Consider the following 16,504-nt stretch of genomic DNA (forward strand, 5'->3'; position numbering starts at 1 on the left):
ACTCTATCGTCTTCTGGTGATGCTATATGCTACGCATGATGCAGTGTAGAACTATCAGTACTGGCACCAGCAGTTTTACTGCTTGCTGCTGTTTGGCATTTGTCATGATCATCATTCTAGACAGTGGCTACAGCCATTCTAAATCACATCTGTAACCTCTGTAGGAAAACTTCAGTAGCCTGGAGGACCACCTAGGCTACGTGTGGGCATCAACGCGTCCGACGGACGTCTATCCCACCCACCTGCGAACACGTCGCAGCCGATCGCGCTCTTCTCGAGGCAGCCAGTCGAGGCACGCCTCTGCAGGCCCTGGTGCAGGCCCTGGTGCAGGCCCTGGTGCAGGCCCTGGTGCAGGCCCTGGTGCAGCCCCTAGTGTAGCCACTGGTGCAGCCACTAATGCAGTCACTGGTGCAGTCACTGGTGCAGCCACTGGTGCAGCCACTGGTGCTGCCACTGGTGCTGCCACTGGTGCTGCCACTGGTGCAGTTGCTGGTGCAGGCACCAACTCAGATGGTGGCACCTCAAGTGTGGCCACACGTCGCACCAACAGGTCGTCGGCCGAAACAGAAAATGCGGCACGCTCCCTCTCTTGGCCACGCAACTCGACAGACGAGCCAGGTGAATCTCAGTCAACCTTTGAGATCCATTTCTGTACTTAAGATTTTCTACAACACTACCTAGGTGGCACTGCAGAGCTGGTGTCTGGAGTATCTTTCACTGTGCCACTTCACTGAGCACAGAAACGTAGGATCATAGCATTTTGCTCAGCTTATGACTTTATGTAGCAATGTAGCCATGACTGCAAACTGCCTTCTTTGGCAACAAAATTAAAATGGGGTAATGCTCAACGTGCGAAATGTGTCACTAAAGAGGAACTGCAACAATTTAAGCACCACACAGAAATAACGAGGTTGAGAATATTAGCTAAAGAACTAAACTTAATGTGCTTACAGACATAATATCATGGTCACTATCAGCGACTACACCAACACACCAACTAGGAGATTGTTGGGTGCTGATAAAATTGCAAGTTTGCAACTATTCTGCACTCTGGTGTGGCTGTAGCGTAAAAGTTTAAAGCTGCAACAAGGTGAAAGATGTACAAAGTAGAAACAAACCAACTTCATCTGTAAGCTGCAGAACTTAATACTTGCCCTTCTAGTCTCTTAATGGATGAAAATTTGCAGATTTTCGCAGATTTTCGTTAAACTCTCCACTTCTTAGTGAATTTATTGGCCTTTACTCAAAATTTACGAATGTGCAAAATTCCCTTTAATATCTAATTCACATTACAGTTCAAACCTTGGTATAATGAATGCAGATGTAAGAAATGATCAGATATAGCAATATAAATCTAAAATATTTTTCACTAACATAGGTATGTAATGAATATTGCTTGTGGATATAATGAAGATATTTGTGTGTTATATGTATCAATTATGGCAAAGAAGTCCGACATGGCTGTGGACGACACGAAGGACACCGACAAGAAGACGCAACAGCGTAGGCTTAGCCAGTCGCACCAGGAAGTGTCTAGCTCGAGCCCCACTTCAGTAGCGCTGGAGATCCGGCTGCGGAGCTCTGCACAGCACACGTCTTCTTCCTTACAGTATTATGAGGTTTAATTGTATTTTGTCCACCACTCCGAGTTCACCATAAGTTATCTGCCTGCATGTAATTTCGCACGTCTGTAAAACGCCTCTACATCATCATCATCAGCCTAGTTACGCCCACTGCAGGGCAAAGGCCTCTCCCATACTTCTCCAACTGCCCCGGTCTTGTACTACGCCTCTACAAATGCCTCTACAAGTTTCATTAAATGCTATCATGGGAAAAAAACAAGTGGGGGAGGGGGAAGGAGAGGTGGCAGGCTTTTGTGCACACAGTGGAAGTTTTATAATAGCACTACACATAACAGTGGATGTAGGTGCCTGATAATGTTGAATACTTAAAATCCACAATTAATGTGAAAGTGCCTAAAAATGTCTGTCAGTGCAATATGAAAGAAGGCATCTACACTGTGGGTTATAGAGTAAACTTCCGTTAATTCGGTCCCGACTGAAGGTCCTGGCCAGTGCCCATACGTTTCTGTAGGCCTAAATGTTTGTTGTTTCCATCCTAAAATTGGCCGTCGCTGGACAATTTGAACTTGATCAGTCAGCCTGCATCCACATAGCCCTTATGGTGACTCCAATAGCGACCCCTTTACTGGCAGCGTCTATCTCGGTAGAGCTTAAGGGACAGTGAATGCGTTGAACACACGTCATCTCCTGTGAAAATGCCTATTTTTGGCCTGCCCTAGAAAGATTTTCAAGCAATAACGGTAGCTCACAATGTCTGATTACAGTAGTCACCCGATTCTAAAGTGCCTTTTTCTTTTCCCAGGAAAATTCAGCTGGAAACTGTGTTTGTGGCATGCTTTGCCACATAACGCGTCTTTATTACGGTGAAGCTGACTTTAGAAAACCAGCCACCACTGCGCAACAGATATTCGACCCTTGCCCATTTTGTGATAAAAATCGGGTGCACATTAGATTTCTACGTTGTTTAGGAGCATTAATGTTATCTCTACATTAGTTTTCTACTTTGGACGCATATAATGCGGGTGCACATTTGATTCGGGGGTGTGTTAGAACCAAGGAAATACTGACAATGAATGGGCAGTGTGTTCTGAAATTTTTTCTGCATCTTGTTTAATTTGACCCGTCGGATAACTTCATCAGTTTCTTCAATCTCATCAGGATTGAATTAACGGAAGTCAGCTGTATCTTCAGTTCAATTGTCAAGGTCCATGCGCTTACATGATTGACTCAGAGAATGTTGTATGCTATCTCTGCGGTGCTTATGTGCTTTATGTTGTTCACCCTTCTATGCTTTCTGTCTCCTTACTCATCCCCCCAGTGCAGGGTAGCTAACCAAAACTACCTGTGGTTAACTTCTTTGCCTTTCTCTACATCCTTTTTCTCTGAAACCACTTTGATCATAAACTAAACCCAACGAAGTTAAACGTGCTTGGAGTGAAAGTTGTCTTGTAAGAGGGCAATGGATATGAGCCTGCATTACGCACTAAAATGAAATGCAAACTGCACAAATCAAATAAGGGCACAGAGAAGAAACATATGGGACAGAGATGAGCAGTGTTGTCTTTTTTTTCTTTCTCTGTCCTTGATCGACGTTGCGCAGTTCCCTCTTTACTTTCATAACTTACGTGCTGGCCCGCAAGAAGTATTCTTGTGGTGTAGTGCCAGGAGCTATCCGACATTAGAGTTTTTCCACACGGCAGGCGATCCCGAGCCCAATTTGGAAGGACGGCAGAATCAGCCGTCACGGTCCACCTCCAATGTGCCTGCCGCGACCCCGCCTGGTGACAGCACTGCCGCAGCGGAGCAGGCGAGGCAAGGAAGCAGTGCCGCCAGGAAGCGCGGAGAAGCCACAGTTAGCTGGAGGCCTCCGTCGAGCCGGCAGCAGTCCCCGCCGCGCGTCTCACCAAGCGACAGCCTTGTTGATGGCGGCAGTGTGCGTGCCGACACGCCTCCCGACACTGGCAATGCAACGCCAATGGAAGGGAAAAGCTGCTCAGAGCAGGGTGACGATGCCGCTGAAGATCCCAGTCGGCGTTCGTCAGCGGGAGCGACGGCTACAGCCGGTCGCACGGACAGCGCCGCGGGACAGGATGCCGTTCCCCAGCAGCAGAAGCCGTCGTCACACGAGCGCGTCTTCTACAGGGTGCTCTTTGGCGACCAGACGCTGCTGGTGTCGGGCAGGTACCGACTGGTCTATCTGCGCGGCCAGTCTGACGTGCTCGGCATGAGCGAGCCCTTCAAGGTGAGCATAGACCAAATGCAAAGTTCATTTCCCATTGATGTGAGCGTGATTGGTAACAGCGAACAGCTTTGCAGAAAGCTAGGACAGAGACTGTAGAGTTTCCTACTAGAATTACTAGAAGGAACCCTGGCACTGCGATCGTTCAGCTACCATGGATATTATGGTTAGTTTATGAATTTTTCAGATCTTTATGCTTGTGGCTTCAGATGCTTTTGCAGCTTTATTTACTGTGCTTTACCTGCACTTGTTGGCCTAAATTTTGAAGAAATCATCTGAATGCAGAATGCAATTACTCTACGCACATGCATAATCGCTGCGAAATGTTACATTTGCACGGAATAATTTGTTGGAATTGACCAGTTTGCAATGTCGCAATGCTGTGCGAAACCAGGAGGATGGAAGTTTAGGCAAAGCCATGCACCAACCATCATTCCCATGCTGGCTGAACCACTGTATGTGCAGCATTTCTCATAGAAACTAACTCCAAAGTTCCCTCTGGTTATTTTTCTAGAGAATTATGTGCAGAGACGACTGCCATTGTCTTATTCAGGCATCATGAGCAGCTGCCTCACAAAATTTTAGAGGCTTCCTCTGTTTGTAAAAGCTTTTCATAGCCTTTCAGTGACTGTGTTTGAAAACTAGAAGTCATATATTTAGATTGGTCCTATCAAGTTTGAGCATAAATTGTTTGGTGCTGATGTGGTTTTTTTATTATTTTGAGGTTTGAACTTTTCTGTGGACTTGTGCTATTACCGTGATATTTTTTCCTGCGAGCATTTAGGTGAAAGTCAACACTCACATTGGCCACTCGTGTGTGCTCATTTAAGTGCCTTTTCTTAGCTTCATTTAGCTTCAGTTCACTGGCACAAGCATCCTAGAAATGCTGGGGTGTCACTTGCATGCTAGGATTCTTCTGTAGATACAGTATAAGGCAGGCTTGTTGGTGATGAACGACTGAATAACAAAAAGCATACAGAAACATGGACAATGAAAACAGCACGCAACATAAGTACTTATGTTGTTCGTTCCTTTCCTCACACATGTTTTGCCTGCGCTGTTGCTCAATCAGGATAATATTTTCTAGTTGTCGTGCATGGTGATGCCAACACACTGGTGCTGTGGGTGGGTACATCTGTACGACTGTTTTGATATGTGCACACGGAGCCATAAGCAGTGCACATCGCAGTGTCATTGCTTGTCTGTTGGTCCCCTGTGGTGGCTTAGCGACTATGGTATCGTGCTGCAATGCTCGAGGGTGCGGGATCAAATCCCGGCCCTCTCGACCACATATTGATTGGGGGCAAAATGAAAAAAAAAGAGACAAAAAAACTGTGTGCCGTGCATTGAGTGCAGGTTAAAAAAAACCTCATGTGGTCAAAATTAATTCTGAGCCCCTCACTGCAATGAGCCTCATAATCAGGTTGTGGTTTTAGCCAGGGTTGCCAGATCGCTCAAAACCACAGGTAGCCAAATTGGCCTCCGCAGTAGCCCAAATGTAGCCAAAAGCACAACTTTCAGGTAGCCCAAAGGTATCCAAAAAGCTTTGTCTTTTTCTTAAGCATATTGAACTAATTTTCGGCAAGAATACCTACATATTAGTTTTTCGACGCATGACCCCCACGCGCATCGTCACGGACGCCATACGGCACGGAAAACAGACGCTGCACAGCGCAAGAAGTGCGGAAACGCAGACATGGAGGCAAATTCATGATAAGGCAAATGCGGTCCTCATTGCAAATGCACTGTTTTATTTTGCCCAGAGCACCCAAATATCATGAAAAGAACAACACAAAAATAGCACCATGCAATAAACATGCTAAGCAATGGCATGCATTCAGGCGTTCAGTATTATTACTTATGGCTCATGATAATTTCACTTAACACCACACCATGCACTAAACAGAAAACTAAGAAAAATTTCATGACAAGTCTAACCCAATAAATGGCGGTTGGTACAAAATCTGGTACAATATATTGATATAAAAAGTATGCTACGATTAAGCATCACGAGCCTATCGAGAAGTGAAACTGCTTGGTCCGTACAAAATGTCAGAGCTGAAATGGGACAAAAATTCTTGGCCCGGTTAAAAATCCTTGCAGCAGCCTCTATTCCTGGCCAGGTCAAACTTCACGTGGAGGAGCGCTACCAATGTCTTGTTCGACATTCTATTTCGAAGGTCGGTTTTAATGAGCGAGACCTGGCTGAACACGCGTTCAACGAGTGGTGACGTTGTATATGCCATCACCACCCTTTACTGCTATCAGACAGTAGAACGGCACCCAACAGACAGTGCTACGATTTCCTGCGCAAGACGTACTCTTGGGTATGGAGGAATCAAGCCAAGGCAGAGCGTTGGATTCGCCGCTGTAGCTGCTCTTGGTCAAGTGGCGTAGACCGTTCAGGCATCCCGCGACATCATATGGATGTGGCATTCTCTGCTACTCACAGTTTGTGTGAGTTTCGCAAGCCAGCGAAACCAGCGCAGCACTACGCGATAAAGAAACTACTGGAATGTGAAAGCATGGGCAGTGCTGAGTTGAGCGAAAACTAAACTTTTAGACTGCCCACATCGCTGTCAAGGGTAACGTCAACGAGTTCTTTTTTAGAAAATCGAGTAGAACTGGACAAGTAGCATTTTCTGCCATCTTATAATACAATACGATTATCTTTTTATTACATTTGGTCGAGTACTAGTGACAGGATTATGATGAGCAGTGCATACATCATCAGGTTACCACTTGAATGACCAGGGAGAGTCTCAAATCGTATCCTGCATTCATCTCAATTGCTCAAATACATTCTATTGTCATTACAATGGACCCTGATAATCTGACAAAAAACGTCTGTTTTATCCAAAGTTTGTAACATCCAGAACGCCTCACTTCCGAAACTTCGGTCGCAATGTCTAACAACGTTATTGCAAAGAGTGAGTGACGAACGTCCAAAGTAAAAAAAAAAACAAACAAACAAAGAAAGTCGCAGTTTCGCCCGAAAGGTGAAGCATCGATTGGAATAGCAAATTAGTGACAGCCATGCGAAGTAATTTTATCTCACTCAATGATTGTGGAAAGTAGCTGTCAAAACTTTGGAGTAGAAGCGCAGGAGCGAGTGAATTGACCTTCGTGCTGTCTCTCGCATCAGTGCGAACTAAACATTAAAAGCGCAGCGCATACGATACTACTGGCTCCGGCTGCACTTTGTCCACATCGCAGATTGCTCTGAAGATGAGGCCTGCACGGGCGCGCACTCTGTCTACATCGCAGATCGCTTTTAAGATATGGCGGCTGCGCCGTAAGCAACCCTGTGCCCTGTGCCTCGCACACAAAAGAAGGCAGCGCGTTTCCACCCCGCCTTCCTCCTTAGCGTGCTCTATATTGAGCTGCGATCATTGGCTGACCCTCGCAAGTCAGTTGTCAGCCCGTGTCGACACGGCAAAAGTATGTTTTATACGCCTGACGTTGAAAAATAATTGCTGCTAATTTTGTCCGCTGTAGCGGATAGCCTGTTTAGCGCAGTCCGTTAAAAGTGAACTTTGTTGCATTAACAAAATTGGTTGAACAAACAGGCTGAAATATGGTCCGTTATATCCGAAAGTCTGTACGCGAGTCCGTTTAACAAGTGTAGACTGTACTAAAGCACTGCTTGCAATAACATTGACGTCTTAGATGTTCTTGAGCATTATTGTATCACTTTAGCTTGACTTAATATTTGGCTTTAGTGTCCCTTTAAAAGCTGATAAATAGTTATGTGGTATTTTTAATTGCTCTGAAACACTGGCTGTGTTAAGTAAGGATTCCTGTTCTTTCATTATGTTCCTTTCTTATCACCCAATCGCAGCAAGTGTCCTGTACCGGCAATAACAAAGGCCAATACCAATCATAATGGCACCTGCCTACTGATAGTGATAATAACGGTAATGTTACTTATAATTATGGCAGCTGCCATTACTTGTGCGTGCCCGTATAACCACAGACTCAGTTGAGAAATGCCCTTGTCAGAACAAAGAGGGTTAACCGAGAGGCCTGATTTTTATTAGTCATATGATAAGAAGCCAACAAACACCGACACCAAGGACAACATAGGGGAAATGATTTGTGCTTAATAAATGAAATGAAGGTCTGTGAGTGGTGGTGCTGGCTAACACTCCCAGGGTTCTACTAGGAAACATAAATACCCAAGAAAGTGCATGGGGAAACGGCACCGCAGTAGCTCAATTGGTAGAGCATCGCATGTGAAATGCGAAGGTTGTGGGATCGTTCCCCATCTGCGGCAAGTTGTCTTCTTTTTTTTTCATCCACTTTCATTTCCATTAATTTATCAATTATGTATTTCATTTATTAAGCACAAGTAATTTCCCCTATGTTGTCCTTGGTGTCAGCGTTTGTTGGCTAATGACTTGTCAGAACAGCGGCACTAAAATTCTCAACTTTTGCTTGTTTTAGCTTATACCTTTCTTCAATTTTTTTTTTCCTTGTTCATGCTGCATGGGCTGTACAGTTCATAAACAATGTTGACATTGACACTGTGCATAAGAGTGAGTACAAACAGTTACCTGCCTTAGCATGCTGTTGCATGTCAGGGCGGTTTGCTGTTTTCAAGACGTTCTGTTAAACCACAAAATTAAACAACTGAGCTGTTTTAGGACAATATTTTGAATGGGTTAAGTTAATGCAGTATGTAGTGCTGCAATGGAAAACATGGAAAGAACGAATGCAGCTAATATCAATGCATAGCCAACCTTAAATTACTGTCTGTGGGTGCTGTGTTGAGAAAAGCTTTGCAGCTCAATATGTCTCATTACATTTTGAGAAAGGTGCATCACCCAGTAGTAACATGGTGTCATTAAAGGGACACTAAAGAGAAAAGCATGTTGAGCTGAACCAAGTAAGCTACACTTCTGAAATACCGAAAAGGCCCATCCTACTTTCAGAAGAAGCATAAAAAGCTGGAAAAGGCAGTAGAATCGTATGAATGGTGACATCGCCTTGAAGTTTCGCACCATCGCCGTGAAGTCATTGGTGTTGATGCCACCTTAATTATTGGGCCTAGTTAATATTTTATCAGTAAAGATGGACTACAATGCATTCTAAAGAAACCAAAAGCTAAACATTGCATGTTTTGAGAACTTTTACCATGCCACAATGGCCCAAATATGAGAAAATACTTCAAAATCCACGATGTTGCGCTGATGTACTGGCATAGGCGTATTGGCGTGACATTTAAGAAAAGGACATGAGGCTTTCGTTTTTCTCTTCTAGGAATAAACCTCACAAACACGAAATAAATGATTTTACTGTTTCTCTTTACTGTCCCTTTAAGGATTAGGACATGGGCCACGGGTGGTATTCTCAAGCGGTCATCTTCGAAGATGCTATATCTCTTCTGCAAGATTTCGTGTGACTCGGCACCAGATGCATTGAAGTATATGGCCAACAGCATTTCTTGCATCGTGTGAAAATAACGAGCTTTCCACAGTGCCAGAAACGTTGTCGGCTGTACACGCATGAGCGTTCTATGCCAAATCATGGAAAACTGATAGTATCTCTGAAAGATAAATATATCTTTGGGGAAAAAAAAATATCACTAGCCATATTGCCACATCCTCCTTTGTGTGATGCACCCGGCACCTGCATGCCTTCGTCACGTCTCTCTCCCTTCCATCCGCTCACTGATATTGGAAAAAAGACTGGAGAGGGGCAACTAAGGTGCGCAAAGCGGGGTGCGCGGCACGAAAAAGGGTGAGGCAAAGCAGCTTACATTTTCTTTTATTTTTCCTGGATTTCATGTACCTTTTATTTTTGGCACTGGCACCCAGATATAATTGCGATAGCCAATAATGCGGCAGTGGAATATCGTCGTAAACGGTTTATACGATCATAGAACACGCATGTTCATTGTTACATCCCAGTAGTGTTAAAACAACTACTATGCTATAAGTGGGTTTGACTATGCTTTTTCCTGTCTAAATGCTTGAATGTTTGTTTCCTCTGCTTTTTTCATGCAACCCAGTTATAACAATTATTGGTCATAGCAATAGGGTTTTCTTGGCACTTGAATATTGTTGTAAGTGGGTTCGACTTATAACAGGGAAACCTAACATTGTAACTAACACTGAACATTAGCATTTCTCATCTAAAGCACTCTGCACATATGCTCATAAGGTACCCAAAAATGTACCTGCATGTTTTTGTTTTTTCTTGATCTTATAAATAACTGATTCTCATTCCTTGTTTCTCTTACTTTCTTCTGCAGATTAAGGCAGCTGTCAGCTGAAGAGTTCACATGGGTGGCTGCCACTCCGAATGTAAATAGGATTAGCAATAGACTGATTGCGGTAGGATTAGTGTATGTTAATGTTAATAATTGTCAAATATAATTCGCGGAATAGACCATCTCTACTGGTAACAAGTGGTGGAAGAGAACTCTGCCTAGAATCGTGTATCTCATGACGACCTGTGCTTTGCACAAAACTGGTATATACTCTGCGATAGCTGTGCTCTCTTTGATAAAATTATGCATGGCTGTCAGCATGCACGGGGAGGTCGCATATGCAACACCATGTTCATAAAGACTCACTACTGTCACTTAGAGGTGTGTCGCCCCATTTCAATTTTTTTGTACGGGAACAACTCAGCTTAGACAGAAAGGTTATATTTTCGTACAGTGTGACTGTCTGCTCCTCATGTGTTACTAGCTGATGCTACTCATGTCCGTGTTCAATGTTGGATTTGAGGCCTTCTGTGAACTGTTGTTTGCGTTGACCTGCACGCGAAAATCTCCTTAAATTTGAGCCAGGTGGCTAACAGTGTAGTATTGTTGACACATCAAACGACCGAATTTTTTTGTATATCATTTTGTTATTAGTAGAAGTATCATACTTAGTCGTGACCCAGGAGTTCTTGTGATACCAATCCCAACAGTTTTTGTGATACTGATCAAGCTCACTCTGCTGTGCCTTGAGCACAGGCTGTAGGCGAGGGAAAGCAAGCGGCAAGAGCTGGATTTTTATGGCCAAAAGTACTAAAGAAGTGCAATGCTTACATTTACCTGTAGGCTGTTTGTTTAATGTATGGATACTCGATCTCTCTCTGCATTTATTCATTCCATGATGTTGTTTTGGAGGACGTATGTATTAACTGCGGTACAAATGGTTATTTCTTCGTGCGGAGCACGTGCAATATTCCTCTTTTGCAAGGTATTGTTTTTCCTTGTTCAGGAAAATAAAGCAAGCAAGCCAAAATGTCTGCGTGTGCTGTTTTATTTTTGTTTTTATGACTAAAAGAGAATATGATGATGTGCTGGATAAAATCTTGATTTCACCATCTGATGCACGATCTGGTGACAGTGGAATCTCCTGCTAAAATCTGAAACAAAATTGAGACCTTTCGTCTATGCACGCACCTCTTCAAGCAAAACAGATCTTACCATGGTGATCTACCGTGTGATCCTCCATATGCACACAATGTTGATATCTGTGCATGCTACCATGTAGTCCCCATCAGGACTTAGCCTTACTGAATTTGTATTAACCTGAAAATATAAACGAAAATGTGATGTAAGATTTTTCACATAAAATAATGAGTGTCAGTGTAAACAGCAAACAAACTTTAATAACAAAACTGAATATTCATACACTCTGAGGCCATAGAATGTTAATTATCTTTTGCAAGGGCTGCTGTTATGGCATTGAAAAGAATACAACACCCATGCCTTACTGTTGAATATGTTATCCCACAAGTCTTTCAGAAAAAAAGTAACATGTATCATGTACGTGAAAGACACGATACAAGCTTGGTTCGTCATTCTCGTTTTTAAAGTATGTACTGGCATATCTTTCGAAGTTTAGGTACACTGCACACATCTGGCATATTCAAGTGGTTGTTTGAGAGCACACTTTGACCAGTCTATGAACGTAATAAAAAAAGAGAAGCTTTACAGCTCTATTACCAGAATAACCAGGTATGGAAGTGATGTGATCCTGCTTCTTTGTCAATGGAGCCCGCTTGTCTAGCAGTTGTGGGGATGCACACGACTCTATATGTTGTTTCCCGACATGCTCCAGTCTTCTATAATCCGACTTCGTCGCATGGCTTTACGGCTGCGGCCAGTCTGCTTGCGGGGTATTACAAGAGATGGAGCGAGTCTTGCACTGCTAGCGCCACCTAACGATGGGGTTAGTCGGGCGTGACAGGCACTAGGCTCTTCCTCTTTGGCTCGGGGTCCGCAAGCGGCACGAACGTTCTGTGTGTGCGCCGATCCATGCTTCTACGAGACCGTATCACGAGACCTTGTTTGAAAGCGCCACCATTCGTGTGACCGTACGTGTGAACGACCAGGTGTTGGTGTCCAGCATGGGGCGAACATATTCACTCACTAGCCGGTCACGGTGAGTCGGGCTTCCTTGATTTGTCACGTGCCCATCGGCATGTTTTGTGGATAGCAATTCGGCTAGCAAGCATTAGTGTATAAAAGACACAATAAATGCCCTTGAACTACTGTGTTTGTCATTCCTTTGTCCCAAGAGCACGGGTGAGAACCCCACACAGTAATACTTAGTTACTCTTCTGCATGATGTCTGTAGCACTGCCAGAGTGCTCTGAAACAACCACCCAAATATGGCATTAGCAAGTGATAAGGCTGGAAAATGCAAGGTGTGTAATTTGATATACAGTTGGTCTTGAAATGCAGCATCAACATTATTGTGGTGTTACCAGGATCAAAATTTGCTTAGACCATGCAGCGATAAGACAAGGTATGATTACATTGCACATGAAAAAGTGAACAAATGCTATGCGAGTTTCGTCTGGCTGCGCTTGTGTTTGAAATTTTCAGTGATCATGGGAGCGTAGAACTCCTGTGTACCAAAACTCAAACTTGTTCATAAAAACAAGTATTATAGTAAATTATCTAGAATGCTATAACACTTGCCAGTGCGATTTTTTTTTTATTGGACTTTCATCGAATGGAAAAAAAAAATGTTGAAGATATCAGGAAATATTGTTCTAGAAAAAGAGTTATTCAGAACAGCTTTAGACTAGCACTGACTGTGAGCAGAAAATGAGTCAGAATTGCTAATTCGCTTTATATATTATACCTTTCCATCCTTTTTTGTCACGGAGACTTGATCACTGCACGTAAGTTTATCAGGCCATGTCAGCTTGGCCGTGGGCTTCACCAATGTTGCCCCCTTTTTTCCAATGTTGTACAGCCAGATGGTCCCAGTGTCGTCACCACAGGCTATAACATCTTGGCAGAGAGAGGGAGAGAAGTATAAGCTTTAATGATATGCTGGAGATATAGCCTCGCTAATTTCATGGCACACTACTCCAGGTGCCAAGTGATAATTATGATACACACTGTGATCATATTAACACGCACAACACCCATGCTTAGCTTTTGAACACTTTGCATCCTTCAGATAAAAAGTACTCTATCGTCTGCTTTCACTGATTCTATCTTGTAATTTTGGCAAGTTGGCAATTTTGGCAATGACCAAGTTGGACTTGTTGCTTACTTCATAGGGTGATTGCGCTTTTCACCTAAAGTTAATGGTGTGGCTCACACATAGTTAAGCCTCGGTATAACAAACTTCAACATAATAAAATTTTCAATATAATGAAGTGTAACTATCTATATAACTAATAACTAACTTTCTATATAACTTATAACTACATTACTTCCTACAAATTTTAGTCTGTAGAACACCATGTATGTTTAGAACCTTAATATAGTAAAGGCTTGTTAATTCGAATTCCATAGGAATGCTACGAAAATTTGAATTATACAAAATTAAAACTAACGAAAGTCAGAAAAAATTGCTCAGTTAAGGTGTGTATATAGTGCAATGTAGCGTGAGTGCGTACATGCTACGTCACGTTGGCGAGAACAATGTCTATAGTTCAACACACTGGCGCAGCCAACGTAATCGAACGCAGCCAACAGGGTGCGACTTGCCTGCCATTGAGATCGTTTTTGCTCCATCCGTGCATTCGCCTCGCTGACTCTCAATGCATGCGCGGAAAAAAAAACAAAAGAAGGTGCCCACCCCACTTTGCCGACGGTTGCAGACAGCCGTTCAGAGCAGCACATGGGTTGGGGATTGTTCTGCACATGCTCCAAAGAGAGCATCCGACAGCGCGCCTCGAAGTATAGATGGGACGACGTTTCGGCTGACGCAGTGCAAGCAGCATAGCTTGACTGGCCGCAAGCGACGTGTGCCGAAAACATCAGATTATAAAAGCGCTTTTGAGCTGCTGTGAGAGAAGTGGTTTGTGTTGAGAAAGGAAAGGTTAGTGCTATCTTCTGCAGTCCTTGAGGGAGCACAGCTCAGCGTCAACAGGCACAGGAAAGCGGGAGAATATGGAGGTAGGAGAGAAGAAGCGCCGCCGACGCTCGCCACAGAAACAAAAGCTGTGCTCTAAAATGCACTTGCGTAATGCACAACCTGCTACGATTGAAGGCGTGAGTTGTGCTCCCTAAAGGGCTGCAGAAAATAATGCCTGTTCCTCTTCACAATCACACACTCTCTCTCTCTCTGCTGCAGCGTTGGTCTCCGTCGTACTCTCGTAGCTGCACCGGCTGCATGCCGCTGGATTACACCATACGTATAGGTGGCATCCAAAGAAGTATCCTGATGCTTTCCTTTGAGTAACAACCACAAATCTTGAAGGCAATGCTTTTTGGTACTGCAAGCCCTGATAAAAGTCACGGCCACCACGTTTTGGACATTACCTGATGCTGCTTCTCAGCAGAACACCTCATAGGGAAAGTGAATAGCCTTCAATATATAACATGATAACACACACACAGCACCACATCCGTGTTGTCAGAGAGGGAGAGAACCGAACTGCAACAGAGGCATTGGCTGCGCCTGGCCAGGTGCAAACACGTCTCTCTCCAGTCGGGCTTAAACAAAGGGCCGCAGATGGAACGAGCAAAGCTGTGCGGTCCGTGCACTAGCACTCTCCCCATCCACAATGACACGGAGGTTGAATTATTGGCGGCGGTGCAGATTATAGTGTGAATTAGTGAAATGCATTACATATTGCTTAAAATATATTGTTGGACGGACTGCAACGGCTACATTGAATTATCCAAAAAGATTTAATTAACAAGTTGTGAATTAATGAGCTTTTACTGTATAACGAAGCGTGTTCACACACAATTTCAATGTAACGAAATTTCGCTGCCTTCACCAAGGAATTGAGACAATAAATGGAAACTTCCGCAGTTGTAGATGGTCAAATGGCTGAATTACAAGCTGCTGCTTGTGGACGCACCTCTAAGATTGCGCTGCGACCAAAAATGACTATTGAATCAGAACAGCATCCTGTTCGGTGTAAAGTACAAGTCCAATAATATATAGCGCTCCACGCACTGCATTTCACTTGCTTTGGGTGCAAGTGAAAGCATGCAATAGCGAGCTGAGAAGGATGGTGGCTTGATGAGTGCCATTTTCTCACACGAGCAAGGGGAAAAGGGGGAGTGGAGGAAGCTTGCAGTAACCTGATGAAGGGCTTGTTAAGGGAGGGGGGAGACGAGCACAGGCTGGCATGCGTTTCCATTTCCAGCGCAGCCGTGGCTGAGCATGGCTGTCGGTGTGCCCTATTTGAGAGGTAACCTGCCCCGTGTGCAAAGAGTAGGTGTGCCGAGATGGTGCGGCATCATGTGTGTTGTTAAATGCGCATTTAGTACTGGATGTTGCGTAGTTTCAAGTTTCAGAGACATGTTGAAGCGAGAGGCAGACGAAGCATTCACTCCCTGCTGCCGGCGCTCTTCATGATAGTGTTGTCCCACTGTGGGCGACATTATCAGCCACGGGGGTGGAGTGGACATGAAAGCGTGGCTGGCTTTGCTTCGTACTGCTGATGTGAAGACGTCGTCGACATGGCATGAAACCTTATCTTTCGTCGCCAACTCTGAAGTTCAACAAAATGAATTTCTCATTCAAATTTGGTTTTTTCGACTGCCCAGTAATTTGGAAGATTTTGTGGCCCCTTCCATGTAAGGAAAATCCATCGGAATCTACTTATTTGTTTAAAAGGCTGAATTTCAATATAACGAAGCAAACTGCTGATTTTCAATTTTAACAACTTCGTTACTCTAGCTTTAACTGCATTGTGCCATAGTGCTTTAAAAGAAGCAGAACAATGTCAGCAAATGTGTGAAATCTTGTTAGGTGGACACAGTTCCATGAAGCTGTCCCAAATGGTGCGTAAACAGATGCGCCATGTACACAAGGTGTTTTTTCTAGCTACACCAATTTTTTGAAAATTGCCTTTGGCAAGACAAAAAGGCAAGACAGCACAATCCTAACCTTTGAACTAAATTACTCGACGAGGCAGCCATTACTTCAACAAGAAATCAGAACACATCATTGAATAATTAGCAATTGCACTAATTAACATCTTATGGACAAATTCTCAGGGCTATGCCAGTTTCGAGATATATTCGAAGTGTCCGACGAATTGCATCGGCGTTCCTATTCTTTCATGCTTCAATACATAAAAAGGGTTTTTTTTTAAAGAGTAAGTGGAACAACAGTGTACTTTACCGTAAGTTTGGCAGCACATATCTTGAAACCGGTGGCATCCCCAGAATTCGTTCCAAGCCGATATGCCTTACATACTCACTAGCTACAATTCATAGATTGAAATATGGGCCTTAAAGAAATTGATT

The 16,504-nt window shown here is 43.8% G+C and overlaps 2 protein-coding genes across 6 annotated transcripts in view; one reads left to right on the top strand and one right to left on the bottom strand.

Annotated features, from left to right (window-relative positions):
* LOC135904665 (inositol polyphosphate 5-phosphatase K-like) overlaps positions 1-11,066 on the top strand; it is a 38,585-nt gene extending 27,519 nt beyond the window's left edge. For all 4 annotated transcript variants that reach the window (XM_065435554.2, XM_065435555.2, XM_065435556.2 and 1 more), the window contains 3 exons: positions 165-618; positions 3,284-3,825; positions 10,079-11,066. In XM_065435554.2, the coding sequence (XP_065291626.2) occupies positions 165-618; positions 3,284-3,825; positions 10,079-10,099 (1,017 nt within the window). In that variant the 3' untranslated portion in view covers positions 10,100-11,066. The remainder of the gene's footprint in view (positions 1-164; positions 619-3,283; positions 3,826-10,078) is intronic.
* A 2-nt stretch (positions 11,067-11,068) lies between these two features.
* LOC135904664 (leucine-rich repeat and WD repeat-containing protein 1-like) overlaps positions 11,069-16,504 on the bottom strand; it is a 31,542-nt gene continuing 26,106 nt past the window's right edge. For both annotated transcript variants that reach the window (XM_065435552.2, XM_065435551.2), the window contains exons 13-15: positions 12,921-13,072; positions 11,252-11,356; positions 11,069-11,190 (exon numbers count right to left, since the gene is read on the bottom strand). In XM_065435552.2, coding sequence (XP_065291624.1) covers positions 11,261-11,356; positions 12,921-13,072 — 248 coding nt within the window. In that variant the 3' untranslated portion in view covers positions 11,069-11,190; positions 11,252-11,260. The remainder of the gene's footprint in view (positions 11,191-11,251; positions 11,357-12,920; positions 13,073-16,504) is intronic.

The sequence above is a fragment of the Dermacentor albipictus genome, chromosome 2, assembly GCF_038994185.2.
Source record: "Dermacentor albipictus isolate Rhodes 1998 colony chromosome 2, USDA_Dalb.pri_finalv2, whole genome shotgun sequence".
In the NCBI taxonomy this organism is placed as follows: Eukaryota; Metazoa; Arthropoda; class Arachnida; order Ixodida; family Ixodidae; genus Dermacentor; species Dermacentor albipictus.